Genomic DNA, 13749 nt, shown 5'->3' with positions numbered 1-13749 from the left:
CAACCCGTAGTAATCTTGGTTACTGATTTATTACATACCACACACCTACACAAACCTGCCTTTGGTAAAGTTAACTGAGGATGAAATGACAGATCAAAAACAGGTCACTATAGGCCACGTCTGAATCTCTAAATACATTTCCAGAAAGGAGGGCCAAATACAGAGTGTTACACGCACTGTAAGGATACATTCTGTCATCTGTGAAGCTGCAGGACAGGTGTGACAGCTCAGTCCTGCAGCATTCATAGAAATAGGACATGGGAACCGAGCAAAACAGCAGGTGACCACCCTGTTTGTTTTCACATGCAGTATGAGAGAGAGACCATTATTGATGCAGGTGTATTCTATCACTGGTAACTTTAAAGTGATGATCACTGCAAAAAAAAGGGGAATGAAACGCTTCATAATCCTTTATAACGACGACTGTAAGCTATACAAAACAGCACCGAGAAAGATATGCATATCGCTAGTCCCTTCATAATGTAGCACAAAGCAGACATATTAGCCACACTGGTCCATTACAAATGCATTGAACTACATATATTTGCTTCTTGACACGTGTGAACCAATATGGATCTACGCTAGGCGTTTCAAGACTTAATACGCGTTTCTTATTGGTGGTTTGGGCGGATATAGGCGGAGCTAAACAAGTGCTTCAGCAAAAACAAGTTGCGTGCGTGCACCGACACGAGAGAAAAAGAGTTGGGAGTAGAGGTAGAGCGAGAAAGTTCCGAAGAAGACAGCGAGTGACCGGTACACACGAACAGAAGCGCCGCTGGGTTGTCAGGTAGGGAAGTGTCACATTTGTTAATACGTATTGCCTAAATGTAGATTGCACGAGGATGAATCCATGCAATTCTGTTGCATCCATCTAAAAACCTATGTACTGGTTTTGTAGTTTATGATTTAGACCAACGTTTTGCGGATTTGTTCAGAGAATTTTGGCTTCTATTTTTAGCTAAAAAAAACTGTTTTGTAGATAAACATGCATATATATATATATATATATATATATATATATATATATATATATATATATATATATATATATATATATATATATATTAAAAAAAAGTAGGGTATAGTTTTGCAATACTTTAGCAAGTATAATTTTAGTGTCATATTGGCACTAGAAATGAAAACGTTCATAGGTTAGATAATAAGAAGTTTTACATCATCTTCATCCTCATAGAAGGAGAATGGTGCGGCATCCATCAACACACAGTCTGTCCGATGGTTTCATGTTTATTTTGCATAATTAATGATGTTTCTTTGTTTTCATGTGCTGGTTGGAATCTGTTAGCGGTGGTTGACAATGGACCCCAACAGTGAGACCAAGATTTTGACTTCTAACCCCTCTGAGACCCAGAACCTGGAGCAACAAAGAAGCACAGGTACACAAAGAGGGCAGTATCAGTATTATTTTGTCAGATAAAAGAACATGTTTTTTTAAGGTGAGTACTACAAGTCTACACCTTAACCTCCCTACAGCGTGCACTCCCTGAAATCTGTAACTTGGACTGATGTAAAAAAAAAGTCACGTGGGAAGTTATCTAGATGAATCATAAACCAGATCTTACAACAGATCATTCAACTAAAACTAGAATGTGCTGTTTCTTAAACACGGATTAATGATGAAGCCAAAAATTGTTTATAACTTTTTATATGCCTGTGTCCCGGGTCACTCTAACCTTGCTGGCGTTATACCAAATATCTCACATGCACTCATCACAAACTACTTGTCAACAGGCACACATTAATTAAATCTATTGCATGACTTAAATGGAGCACGTGGAAGAGGAGCTCATAGACATCCGGACAGGACTCAAAGAGGAATCAGAACATATATAGTTTCTGGGAGTTTTTCCAGCCAATCCATCCTGGATACACACCGAAAATATCGTACAATTGTGACAATACTGAGTATCGGTGCCAGGAGTGAAAAAGTAGGATTGGTTCAGCACTATAGCTGTTTCGTGGCAGAACATCAATTAAAAGTGTTGCACAACAAGTTAATTACCAGAATATTGCAGTTATATACATTTTAATACCAGCGACGCTGGTATTGTTTTTCACCTTGTGAGTCTGTGTGTGACTCGTCATGGCAAAAATTGGAAATTGGAGCGGGAACTAACACAGAGGCGGTTTTGAGTACTCTGTCAGTTGTTCATGTATCTGTCTGTCTATGCACAGACCGGGCAAGATGCAGTCTCGAAACTTTACAGGTGTGTAGCTGAGATCAAAATAAAGTTCAGTTTGAAGATGGCTGTGGTCCGAGCAAGAGCACCGAAAGTAGGAGGGTAGACAGTGGGGAAGGTGCCATTGGCCCCCACCACTGGTCCCATTTGATGCCAAGATGCTCTCTAGTGTTACATGTTTCAGGGAGAAACCCCAAATAGAAATGTAACTACAAGTCAATGACGCAGTAGCCGAAAAGACTCAATACGAAACAGTACAGTCGAAGGTGTTAAATATTGCAATCACCATTCATACATAGTGTTTGTTATGGAAAAGGATTGAGAGAGGGGAATGAAGTGCAACAGTCAAAGCAAATTACTGTACAGGACCCCGCAGTTTGCAGCTGCATCTCTGTTTTTCTTGCATGTTGCGCCATGAGAGTTACATTAAAACAAAATAACAAAAAGTCTCACTTGCAGGATTAGTAGGACAATTGCAATTAAGTTAAGTCTACGGCCTATTATAAAAACAGACTTAGCAGGTTTAAACAATAACCGTAACCATTCAAGTGCAGTCTCCTTTAGTCAAAGCTGCACTTAAGCAATATAGCAATAGTCCAAGGATCTATTCTGAAGTTTATGACATACGAATATCAAAAGGCCGTGTATATTACAACAGTTAATATATATATATATATGTATATATATATATATATATACATATATATATGTATATATATATGTGTGTGTGTGTGTGTGTGTGTGTACATGCTAAGCTCATCAGTTTTGCTTCATTCAGACGTTTTTCTTTCCTATCTCTCTAATGATAAGGAATATCTGTCAGCTCACAGTGATACATTCAAGATAAAAAACACTCACACACACACACACACACACACACACACACACACACACACACAGTGACTTACAAGATTGCCTCAGCATTCTTCTTGTGAACTTTTGACCTCCAATTCTGCACAGTCAGCACTTTTTAAGTGACTTCTAGGTTGGGGGAGAAAAAAGATGTGACCCTGCCGAAAAGTTATGACACACAGTTCCTTCAAATGAATTACAATATGTTTTACTTTTATGACCTTTTACCACGTTCTTCCCTCTGACATCATGCTGTCACGTATGTACGTACCTGTTCTGATGGGTGATTTAGATTCTCATTTTATTCTAACGCATTTCCTTGACTGAGGTGGTTAGTGGAGTTTCTGTGCTATGACATGGTATGGACACATAATATGTATTATATTACATTTTTCATTTATAACCTTTGCTGCCTGCCAACTCTAGTTTTTTGTGAGATTACCACACTGTTAACCTGATACCTGCAACTGCACATGAGACCATCCATTGCATTGAAACTTTACGAGCTTTAACTAAAGCAAGAACACTAGCTCTAAAAGTTGCCATGTCAGCAACACTGACAGCCCCTCCCTTCAGGCCTCCTTCCAAAGCCACTTCCCCAAAAGTATCATTAATAAGATAAACATATAACTAGAAAGGTGCTGTCTCACCACGACGGGACACATTTATTTAGACTTTAATTCTTCTGAGCTTTTCCCCCCACTGTGTCTCTGGCCACAGAGCAGCGGCTGGGAGGTACTCAGCAGTGTGTGTACTGGTAGTTCTGTTAGCGTTAAGCCAAACACACCGTACAAAACATTAAAAGTGAGCCAACGAACAAGCGGAGATGTACACAACCAATCACAAAGCACACTTCATTCAAACTCAAAAACAAGAGCAGGGATGTATGCAAGCGATCGGCTCAAAGTTGTCGTAAAGAAACTCTTTGTACGATCTTGCCATGAACAAAATGAAACCCAACAAGCTGTCTGGCCGCTTAGCAGCTACTGAGTTACAGCGAGGCACAGTAGGGTGTGAACTGGTTGTTCTGTTAGCGTTAAGCCAAACACACCGAGCAAAACAATGAAAGTGAGCCACAGAGCAGCGGCAGAGAGATACTCAGCAGTGTGTTCATTGACTGCTGTCGGGATGTAAAGAGAGGATTTCAACAAATACAACAAAAAAAGGTTTCTAAAATACAGTACCCACCCCACACAGTCATGTCTTCACAGAACAAAACTAGACACCTGTCCACTTGTTTGTGTCTGCTCTTATGGGGAAATTTCGCAAAATCTGTGAGACCCCGAGGATGGACATGTTGTTGTTTGGCTGCTATCTTACATCCTCTGGCTTGCCCTCTTGTCCCTCTCTCCAGGCAGCAGCTGGCTGGTGCTGGTAGCGGCTGGAGCGGCCTCTCTGAGCGGCCTGATGCTGGGCTATGAAATGGGCCTAACCTCTGGAGTCCTGCTGCAGCTGCGGGGCCTCCTCCGCCTCTCCTGCCGAGAACAAGAGCTGCTGGTCAGCTCCCCCCTGCTCGGCGCTCTCCTCATCTGCCTGGCTGGAGGTCCCATATTGGATCGCTACGGCCGGCGCTGGTCTTTGCTCCTGAGCGCGGCCCTAGTGGTCGTCGGGAGCATCGTGCTCATCGCGGCCAGCTCGCTCGTTGCGTTCACACTGGGCCGGGTGATAGTCGGCATGGGAACGGCGCTGTCGGGGACAGGGGCGTGTCTGTACATTGCGGAGATCTCACCGAGGGAGAGGAGGGGCCTGCTGGTGACGCTGTACGAGTTGATGCTGGTTGTGGGTGTGATGCTGGGATTCAGCTGTAGTTACGCCTTCGCTACTCTGCCCCATGGCTGGGCGTATACATTCGGGCTGGTGATCCCCCCGGCGCTGCTGCAGATCAGTGTACTTGTGTTCCTCCCACCGAGCCCACGCTTCCTGGTCACCCAGGGTAAAGTGGAGCAGGCCAGGACAGTGCTGGCCAGAATGAGAGGTGGGGTCAATGAACATTTGGAAAAGGAGCTCATAGACATCAGGACAGGAATTAAAGAGGAATCAGAACATAGTTTCTTGGAGTTGTTCAGTAACAAGGCCAACTTGCGTTCCCGACTGCTAACAGGTGTGATCTTAGTCTTCCTCCAGCAGGCTACCGGTCAGCCCAACATCCTCTCCTACGCTTCACCGCTTCTCCGCAGCGTGGGCTTCGACAGCGATGCCGCAGCAACCTTGGCCTCCACGGGGTTCGGAGTGGTCAAGGTGGTCGGCACCATCCCGGCCGTGTTGCTGGTCGACAGCGTGGGAACCAAGAGCTTTTTGTGCGGGGGCGCCGTCGCAATGGGAATGTCGCTAGTTGCACTCGGCGCATTAACGCACCAAAGCCACACTAACCTCACCAGCCTGTGTAAAAGTCACACTACGTTAAACCACACACACGCAGCGTGGGATTTAAACGAAACCTCTGCAGACTTGGGAAACGGTGACATTTTTACAACTGACCTCCCCGACCTGTGGAACAGCGAGGAGTCACAGCGGACTACCAGAGCAGATGATGGGGTCATGGAGTCAGGAGGAGGACGCACTTATGGGGGAGAGTCCTCCTTACTGAAGTGGGCGTCACTGATCAGCTTGCTGGTGTATGTGGCAGCCTTCTCCGTTAGTCTCGGGCCAAGTAAGCAACAAATCAATTAGCGTGTTTAGTACAAAGTACAGCAATAGCTATCATACATACATATCATACATACACAATTGTCAAATATCCAAATTGGACAATTCTATTCTGGATCATGTTATTTGTATGTATGCATTATTAACCATGTTCACTTACATCCTTGAATATGTGCCCATGTGTTTTCTTTCCAGTGGTGTATGTGGTGATCAGCGAGATCTTTCCAATGGGAGTCAGAGGCAGGGCTGTTTCTGTGGTGTCGGCTGTAAACTGGGCCACTAACCTGCTCATCTCCATGACCTTCCTCACAATTACAGGTTTGTGTGTGTGTGTGTGTGTGTGTGTGTGTGTGTGTGTGTGTGTGTGATATTTGTTGTATTAGTTATATTTAATAACTGTAGGTTCAAATTAATTGTGGTAGAGTTAGAATTTTCCTGAAACTGTCTCTGCAACAAGGGCAAATATTCACTAGTAGATCCGTTTCTGAAATAATTGCAGGTAAACAAACATTTGAACCATTACACAGCTTTATGCTCTTCAGTTTGTGTTTTCATATGTTGTCAATGACAAAGGAAGAGGAATCTAGCAAACTCTATAATGTTTACAGCCAGAGGTTTTGTGCTAAACCGGTTTCATTAATTTGCTTTCTGTAGAAAAAGGGGTGTGTCTCACCTTGTTTCGTCCTGCTCGTCACTCTCACTGCTCACCTGCTGTGGAGCTATAATACTGTAGTATACTGTATACAGGCACAGGCAAGGCGTGACCTGATTTGCCACTCTTTCTTATTTGTGAAGTACCTCTAAACTTCATTAAAACATCTGTAGCCAATCGAGCCAACTATGCATACTAATGAGGAGGCTAGGTCATAGTATGCTGCCTGAGGTCATGTGCGGATATTTAAGGACACATTTCTTTGCTGTTGTCATTCCAGAAAAGATTGGCGTGGCCAACGTGATGTTCCTCTACGCTGCCATGAGCTTTGTTCTGCTGGTGTTCGTCATCTTCTGTGTCCCCGAGACCAAAGGTCGCACGCTGGAGGAGATATCGAAAGAACTGGCTAAGAAGTAAATGGCAGCTTACGCACAATCTTAACGTTGTCAGTGTATCTAGTACAGAGATTTCCGATCGTCTGACTTTTTTTTTAACGGACCACAACCGAACACCTCACCTGAAGGAGAGCGGAGAGCAAAGGGCCCGAGAAGGACAATATATTAGCACTATCAAGACTTTAGGGTACAACTCGTATATCTCACCCACATCTGTACACCCCTGGATTTCCAGTCGATTCCTATAATGACGTCTTTGTCATATAATTCCTTCTTGTTACATGCTGTAAGGAAAAGATCATCAGGAAAGGGATGGTGTTAATTGCATATATAGGAAATAATGAAATAATGGAGAAGTATATGTGAATTTGCTCAAATGAGGATATCTCAGGGTTCACTCTTGCTTGTTAAAAGGAAGTAAAAAAAAAAAAAAAGATAAGAAGAGGGATTGAATATATTTATATACTGAAATATATTTTAAATATATTTCATTTTATAAAATATATATTATATGATAATATTTATTTAGTCCCCTTCTTTCTTTATGTCCCTATTTAAGAATACAGCTTTCATTTTAATTTTGATCTCAACTACACGCCTGTTAAGTTTCCAAATCCAGTGGGTGGGCCAATGGCCTCTTCAACGTCTTTGTCGACACATCTGTAAAGTTTCACGACTGCATTTTGCACAATTTTGTCAGAAAGACAGAAATATTAACAGTGGGCAAAGTACTCAAGAATGCTTCTGTGGTAGTTCCTGCTGTAATAGGTGGCCTGGACCACATTTTGAAATGTTGACTCACACACAGACTCACAAAGTGGAAACTGTACCGGCGTGTGGCTGTGCTGTGGCGGCTGGTAAAGATCGGCTCTTTTGGACTACCGTGGAAAAAAAAAATCAAAGATGTTCCAAACGATGAGACCCTAATCACTTCAAATGTATTAAACATTCTTTGGATTTCAAATGATTTCCTTTAACATACCTTTTATTTATATGCTGCTCCCTGTTTTATGTAATTAACGGGGCTCAGACCAGTCATGCTGCAGAGCACACTGTCTACCACACATGATACGGATCTATGGATAAAGGCCACGGGTCTCTCTTCCTTTACATTTTATGGGAACAAGCAATCAAATTTCTTTGTGTTACTTGTGTCTGTGGTGCCAAAATGATACTTAGGTGATTAACAGGAGGGATGTTTACTGCAAGAAAGACTTCTGTGTGGACCTGTTCACAATTAAAATTGCACATTTTAAACTCTGTACTTTGACACCTCCTTATCTTTTAGTTTTCATGTTGGAAAACGTAGAAATGTATTTGTATCGTGTCCCACTGAAAAGCTTTGATAGCCATTGAAAGTGCTTCACTCCACCTGGAATCAGGAAAAGAGAGGACGTAATGACAAAGAGTAAAACAGCAGTCCAGTGGTGGCGTTTTATCATGAACCTTTATTTTTATACAAAATACAAAATTCGGAACAAATGTCACAAATGCTCAGTTGACACTGGTTCAAAAAGTCCATCCCACAGACTCGAGACAACATGTCCAAGTCTTTTTTTTTTTTTTTTTTTAAATCAACATCTTTTCCATCAGATCCCATACATAAATCTACGTTTGCCTGTCATTAGGTTTTCACATTTAAAAACACTTAACCATTGTTTTTTGCTGTTTAGGAAAGTTATATTCTATGAAGGTTTATTTTTAAAGGTACTGGCTAATACTATAAGCATGGGCTCTTTGAACACTGTGCATGATATGTTCCTTCAAAAAGTCAGATGAATGTACCGCCAAGCCTCTTGACGAGTGGCAGTGCGATATGAACTGCCATTAAACTGTGTTTGACTTAACTGAACGGCTGCATTTGTACTTAAACATTACCATCTGTTTTCTCACAGAGTTTCTGTTACTTTGCAGCGATTTCAAAGACCAATTCTGGACAGAGTTTAATGACTTTATTCCTGCGCTTTAGCCTGGGACTAAGCGGTAGCTGTCTGAAGTGAAAGACAGCTACTGGTTGGTATCTAGTATCCGCCTTTCCCTTAAGACGGCATCCGGTTAGTCCAGTAGTTGGCTTCAAGTGAAAGCGAGTTAGATCTGTGGGTCAACACGCCGACCTGAAACATTAAATATCCTTTAACTTTTCAAAACGTTTCACTTCATTCCAAAACATTTAGGACAGAGATCTTGATCTGTACGTATTTCATCTTTACCTTGTGTTTTAAAACGATTGTTAAGAAATGAAATCAGATGATTTGTGTGCATTCTGATCCAGTGCCACAGTTGAGAAACAAGAACATATTTATAGTGAACTAACCAAACTAAGCAAGGAAACCAACAATTCAAATCAGATGAATGTCTATTGTGAGTTGGATATGTCCATCTGCAGAAGGAGCTGCTCTTACTCTGAGTCCACGTGTATCAGTCGAGACTTAGTCTGTGGTCAGACTGCTGTTAATACAGTGGACGCCTCGTGTGTTTGCGTTCACGCGTCTACAAAGGAGCCAATGGACGGAGAGTCTTCCAGAAGAAAGTGGCAGATGTGACGTCGTCTTTGTATAAAGGGTTAAAGGTGAGGTTTCTTAGTGTTAGCCTAACGGTACTGGTGTTTCGCAATGATCACAACTGCTAAGCATTGAAATGGTGAAGACAAAAAAAAAAACAGAGCCAATTTATGAGTGAGAGCAAATAACTGCCTCTATCTTCAGTGTCGTGTCCAGTTCCCCTGAAGGATACGATGTTTAAAGACGTACTTAAAATCCCAAGAGCCACACAATCCACAACAGCAATACAATTTTGCGAGAGGGACATTTTAAGACTCCAACTGGGGTTGATGGAGATTTTCTTTAAAAATCCAGGTGACACAATCTGTTGATCGTGTTAGAAGTTCGTGGCATAGCCATTAAATCCGAAGATAAGGTGCTTCCTCGGTCCTTCGATGCCTCCTTCTGAAACTTTGTCTTTTACTTGCAGCGGGGTCTCTGACACTCGAACAGCAGTGGGTAAATCTCCTCAACAGCTGTGGCCACATTCTGCACATTTGGTCCTGAACCATGCAATAGGGACAAAAGCATAAGAATAAGCTTTAAGTACAATTAACAGCAATAAAACCCCATATACAAACAAATGCAGAATAGCAGATACCATCGCAACGTTGTTTGGGTCAAGTTCAGCCTAATGCGCGACATACAAAGAGACATTCACCCTGAGTAAAATGCCTCGAGGAATTGGGTTATTTACAAGCCGCTTTTCTGGTTGTAACAGACTACAAAAGTGCATTGCGACAACACAACCTCAATCCCATAAGCTGGAGTGCCCTCGAACTGTGTGTGAGAGAGTTACAGTAGGTGTGAGAGGTACCTGTAACTGTGATGCTGCCAGTAGAGAACACCTGTACAGTAGCCTTTATGTGTTTGATCCTGTACGTGGCAGCCGGATGGAGCTCTGGTTCATAACTGACAAAAACAAACAGGCACACGGTTAAGTATTGTACACTTCAGGCTTTCAGCACAGAAAAAACAAGTACATGCACAGCTTTGAGAGTTTTGAAACACACAACACATTTTTTCTGTCTGCTTATTATGGTACCAAAAGTGCTGACCACTAGGGGTCATCCTGTACTTGCAAATGCCATTAACTTCATAATACATGTATTGAAGTGTCTCAGGCTAAACTGAGTCAAGAAGTACATTAAAAAAGGTAATTATGACAGCGGTCAACATTTATAACTCAAAACTAACGAACCAAAATGAGCATCATCGAACTTAAGCAACCCAGTCAGCCACAGGAGGAACAACCAGCAGAATGAGTCCTTTCTAAATACCGCTGTGAAAGATGTGGATGGTGAGGATGTTGATGACTGTGGTGGTGATGTGTGGTACTGTATTACCTGGCAATGGGTCGGTTTTTCTTTGTAAAGTCTATGAGGTGGATCGCAAACGGCATGGAGCACACTGCCAGGACATTCACGACTTTGAAGGCTGAAAACCTCACCTGGACAGACAAAAAACACACACACACACACACACACACACACACACACACACACACACACTCTTTCACTTTTCACATTCAAGGATAACTCTTTCTTTTTCAACCTTATGGCCTATCTGTGTCGTCAACAAAAGTCATCGGATCTTTTCGGCTTCTCTCCCTGCACAGAGAAGCTTATTTTCAATCGTAAACTCTTGAGCATAGTCTGCTCCAGACCCGGTTAGGTTGTGCAGCATAAGTTACTGTAAAAAGAGAGCCACGTTCACGGCAGTAGAAACGCTGGCTTTAAGCCCAACATGGCTCTCTCTACGCCACTAATCTCGCTTCGTGGTGCACCCCTCTGGTTGCATGCCTCTTCTTAACCGAAGAAGAATTCAAAAGGAAAAGTAGTGAGGCAGTCAGTGTTATGTGTTTATGAAAGAACTGCTTTCAGGCCGAAGCCTCCTTGGTACAAAAGGACGCTTATTATACTAAACTTCGGGCAAATTAAGCCAAAACTAAGACAAGGATTGTAAAAACATCACCCAACATCTACTGACACACCACATACTTTGTTATAGGCCTTTTATTTACGGATTATTACAATCACGTTTTTACCGAAGTCTGAAATATAATGAATTATAAACTTTTCTTTCTCTCTAAATCAATTCTACAATTCAATTCATCTTCTTTCGCCACAAAATTCTGTGTGATATACTTAAGAACGTAAAATGTAAGACCGTAAATGACGGTTCCAGTTTGAATTTCTATTGCCATGCAAGACTTGAACCTGAACTGGACAATCTGAAATGCGACATTAAAATAAGCTCTATATCTGCATTCATATTCATTTGACAGTGGCATATGATGCAGTTAACAGGAAGGTTTGCTCACCTTGAAACCCAGTTTCTGCAGAACGCGTGCTAACCTGCGAGCGCCCCGCTTTGCGTCATCCTCACTGAACAAATGAAAAGAACATAGCGTGAAAGTCATAAAAACAGTCGGATACGCCCTGTACTGTATGGTTTGGCATGCCAGGTACACATAAATAGTACATGGCAACTTTTAGAGTTCAGGACACCAACAATCAAAGGCATCCCAGTGTTGGAATGAGGTGGCTGATGTGCCAAAAAAAATTATAATCACTAGCTCTCATGCAATGTCAACAGATGGTAACACCTCTACATTATTGGCAGATGATGTTGCACAACATTACTACAAAATGACTAGGCCTCAAACTCCATTTGTGTGCAGCTATAGATTGTATTACCACACTTTGCGTCAGTTAATGGAGTTTTTCGAGTGTCTTACCTTGTTGCTCCGGTGCAGATGATTTTCCCTGAGGACCAGATCGAGGCCGTTATTTTGGGCTTACGCAGCTTCATCAGGACTTTCTGAAAAATAAAAAGTGGTCAATTTTGAACGCTGCCAACGTGACCCATTTCATAAACGTATGCAAAACTGAACAGAGTCAAAATAAAAGGTGAGCTCTTCAGCAGTCTTTGGCTTCCTCACCCCTCCTTCTGGCTTATAGATGACATTGGTTCCCTCTAAGGCAATGGTGCGCAGGTTGAGGTGGCACCTGGTCCTGAAGGTTGCCACCACATTGGTGATAATGATATCAAGTGCCTCGTCATTGCTGGAATCCATGAGGAAGTGTGCGGCGCAGCAAGAGGACCACAGGAGCTTTCTGCTCACACATTTATCATCGACGCCACCACCATCATCTTTTCACGGACGGACAGCGAGACAAGTTGAGCTGGAAGCGGAAAAAGGCCCAGGATCAATATGTTTCACACACATTTACAAAAACTATCATGCAATGTCCCTTAGCCTTTATTGAATCTTATTCATTTCTTATTTTGTATTGTTTTTATGAGACAATTAATTGCTTTTATTCAATAAAACCTGAATAAAAACGTCGCGGAAGAGGGCATAACTTGTCACCTTAGTTCCAGCACCAGTTCATCCGATTCCCCAGCTATGTGGTGCCCAAACACTCGAAACACGAATCACACAGACATCTGCAACACATCAGAGGAGTAATTTAAACATTTCTTTATATACTTCTACGCTATTTGTGCCATGTATGTAACGTTAGCTTGCCCGCTGACGATACAGCCCCTACGTTACCTAGCGCTTTGTAGCTAGCTAGTATTATCAAACAAGATAAAGGCAAATTATAAGTAAAATCATGATGTTACAAATGTTAATGTTTAAGGTTTAGCTCTCCGTAGATTTTGTCTAAGATGTGAGGTGTATTGGCGGTACAGCGGATGCATCGTTTGTATCACAGTGTTGCATTACATAGTAACGCAACTGATAAGCTTATTTGGGGAATTGATGCTAAACTAGCAAACCTTGCTAGCCTAACAAACCGGCTGTCAACTATTATACGCTAACTAATTCAGCATAACAACATGGACTAGCGTTAAACGTGACGATCTCACTGAAACAAAAGACTGGAATTAAAGAGTAACGACACCCCACTACTGCCCAGCGATTGATGTGAACACAGCTATCAGTTAGCTAGCAACAAAGAAAGTGCACAAGCATTAACGTTAATGAATGAAAAGTTGTTAGCTAAGCTAGCTAGCAGGCTAGTTGTCTAACGTTACATTGGAGACGAGATATTTCCACTGTTTCCGGGTGGGTTTGTGTGTAAAAATTGCAAATGTGTGTATGTTGAATGTTTGCTTGAATTCTTAAGCTACCTCAGTTCTGTAACCCCGAGACATAAACAGCCCAGTCAACGGTAAAAAAAAAAAAAACAGAGCCCTTCATCTGTGGACGGCAAGCAAAACCTCTTCCTATTTTTGGCTTTCAAAATAAAATCAGGTGACCTAGTGAACGTCAAAATGATTCACTTCTGATAAGACCTTTCAAAATAAAACAATAGTAACTTTAAGTCAATCAGTTTTACAAGTCATGCCTAACGTTGCATGCATATCACTTTTTTAATTGCTAAACAGAAAGTTCGTTAGAGATGCATTTTAGGCTAAAGCCATGCCTTCCTGCAGAACATGATCAATGTTGG

The 13749-nt window shown here is 42.0% G+C and overlaps 2 protein-coding genes across 2 annotated transcripts; one reads left to right on the top strand and one right to left on the bottom strand.

The window, feature by feature from the left end:
• The first annotated feature begins 689 nt into the window (after nt 1–689).
• On the top strand, nt 690–8590 carry slc2a12 (solute carrier family 2 member 12). The gene is made up of 5 exons (XM_068708790.1): nt 690–787; nt 1304–1394; nt 4405–5700; nt 5892–6014; nt 6629–8590. Exons 2-5 carry the CDS (start codon nt 1316–1318, stop codon nt 6763–6765), a joined length of 1635 nt encoding a protein of 544 aa, XP_068564891.1. The 5' UTR covers nt 690–787; nt 1304–1315; the 3' UTR covers nt 6766–8590.
• A 90-nt stretch (nt 8591–8680) lies between these two features.
• Nucleotides 8681–13521, bottom strand: tbpl1 (TBP-like 1). The gene is made up of 8 exons (XM_068708791.1): nt 13427–13521; nt 12660–12736; nt 12228–12471; nt 12024–12106; nt 11607–11670; nt 10630–10733; nt 10101–10195; nt 8681–9786 (listed from the first exon to the last, which is right to left on the bottom strand). The coding sequence occupies exons 3-8, from the start codon at nt 12360–12362 to the stop codon at nt 9704–9706; spliced, it is 564 nt and encodes a 187-aa protein (XP_068564892.1). The 5' UTR covers nt 12363–12471; nt 12660–12736; nt 13427–13521; the 3' UTR covers nt 8681–9703.
• Nucleotides 13522–13749: the final 228 nt, after the last annotated feature.

This window comes from Cebidichthys violaceus, unplaced genomic scaffold, assembly GCF_023349555.1.
Source record: "Cebidichthys violaceus isolate CVI_PGR_0920_01 unplaced genomic scaffold, fCebVio1.0.p SCAF_14, whole genome shotgun sequence".
Taxonomy (NCBI): Eukaryota; Metazoa; Chordata; class Actinopteri; order Perciformes; family Stichaeidae; genus Cebidichthys; species Cebidichthys violaceus.
The sequence above is the reverse complement of the archived record's forward strand: the minus strand, read 5'-3'. Positions and strand labels throughout refer to the sequence as shown.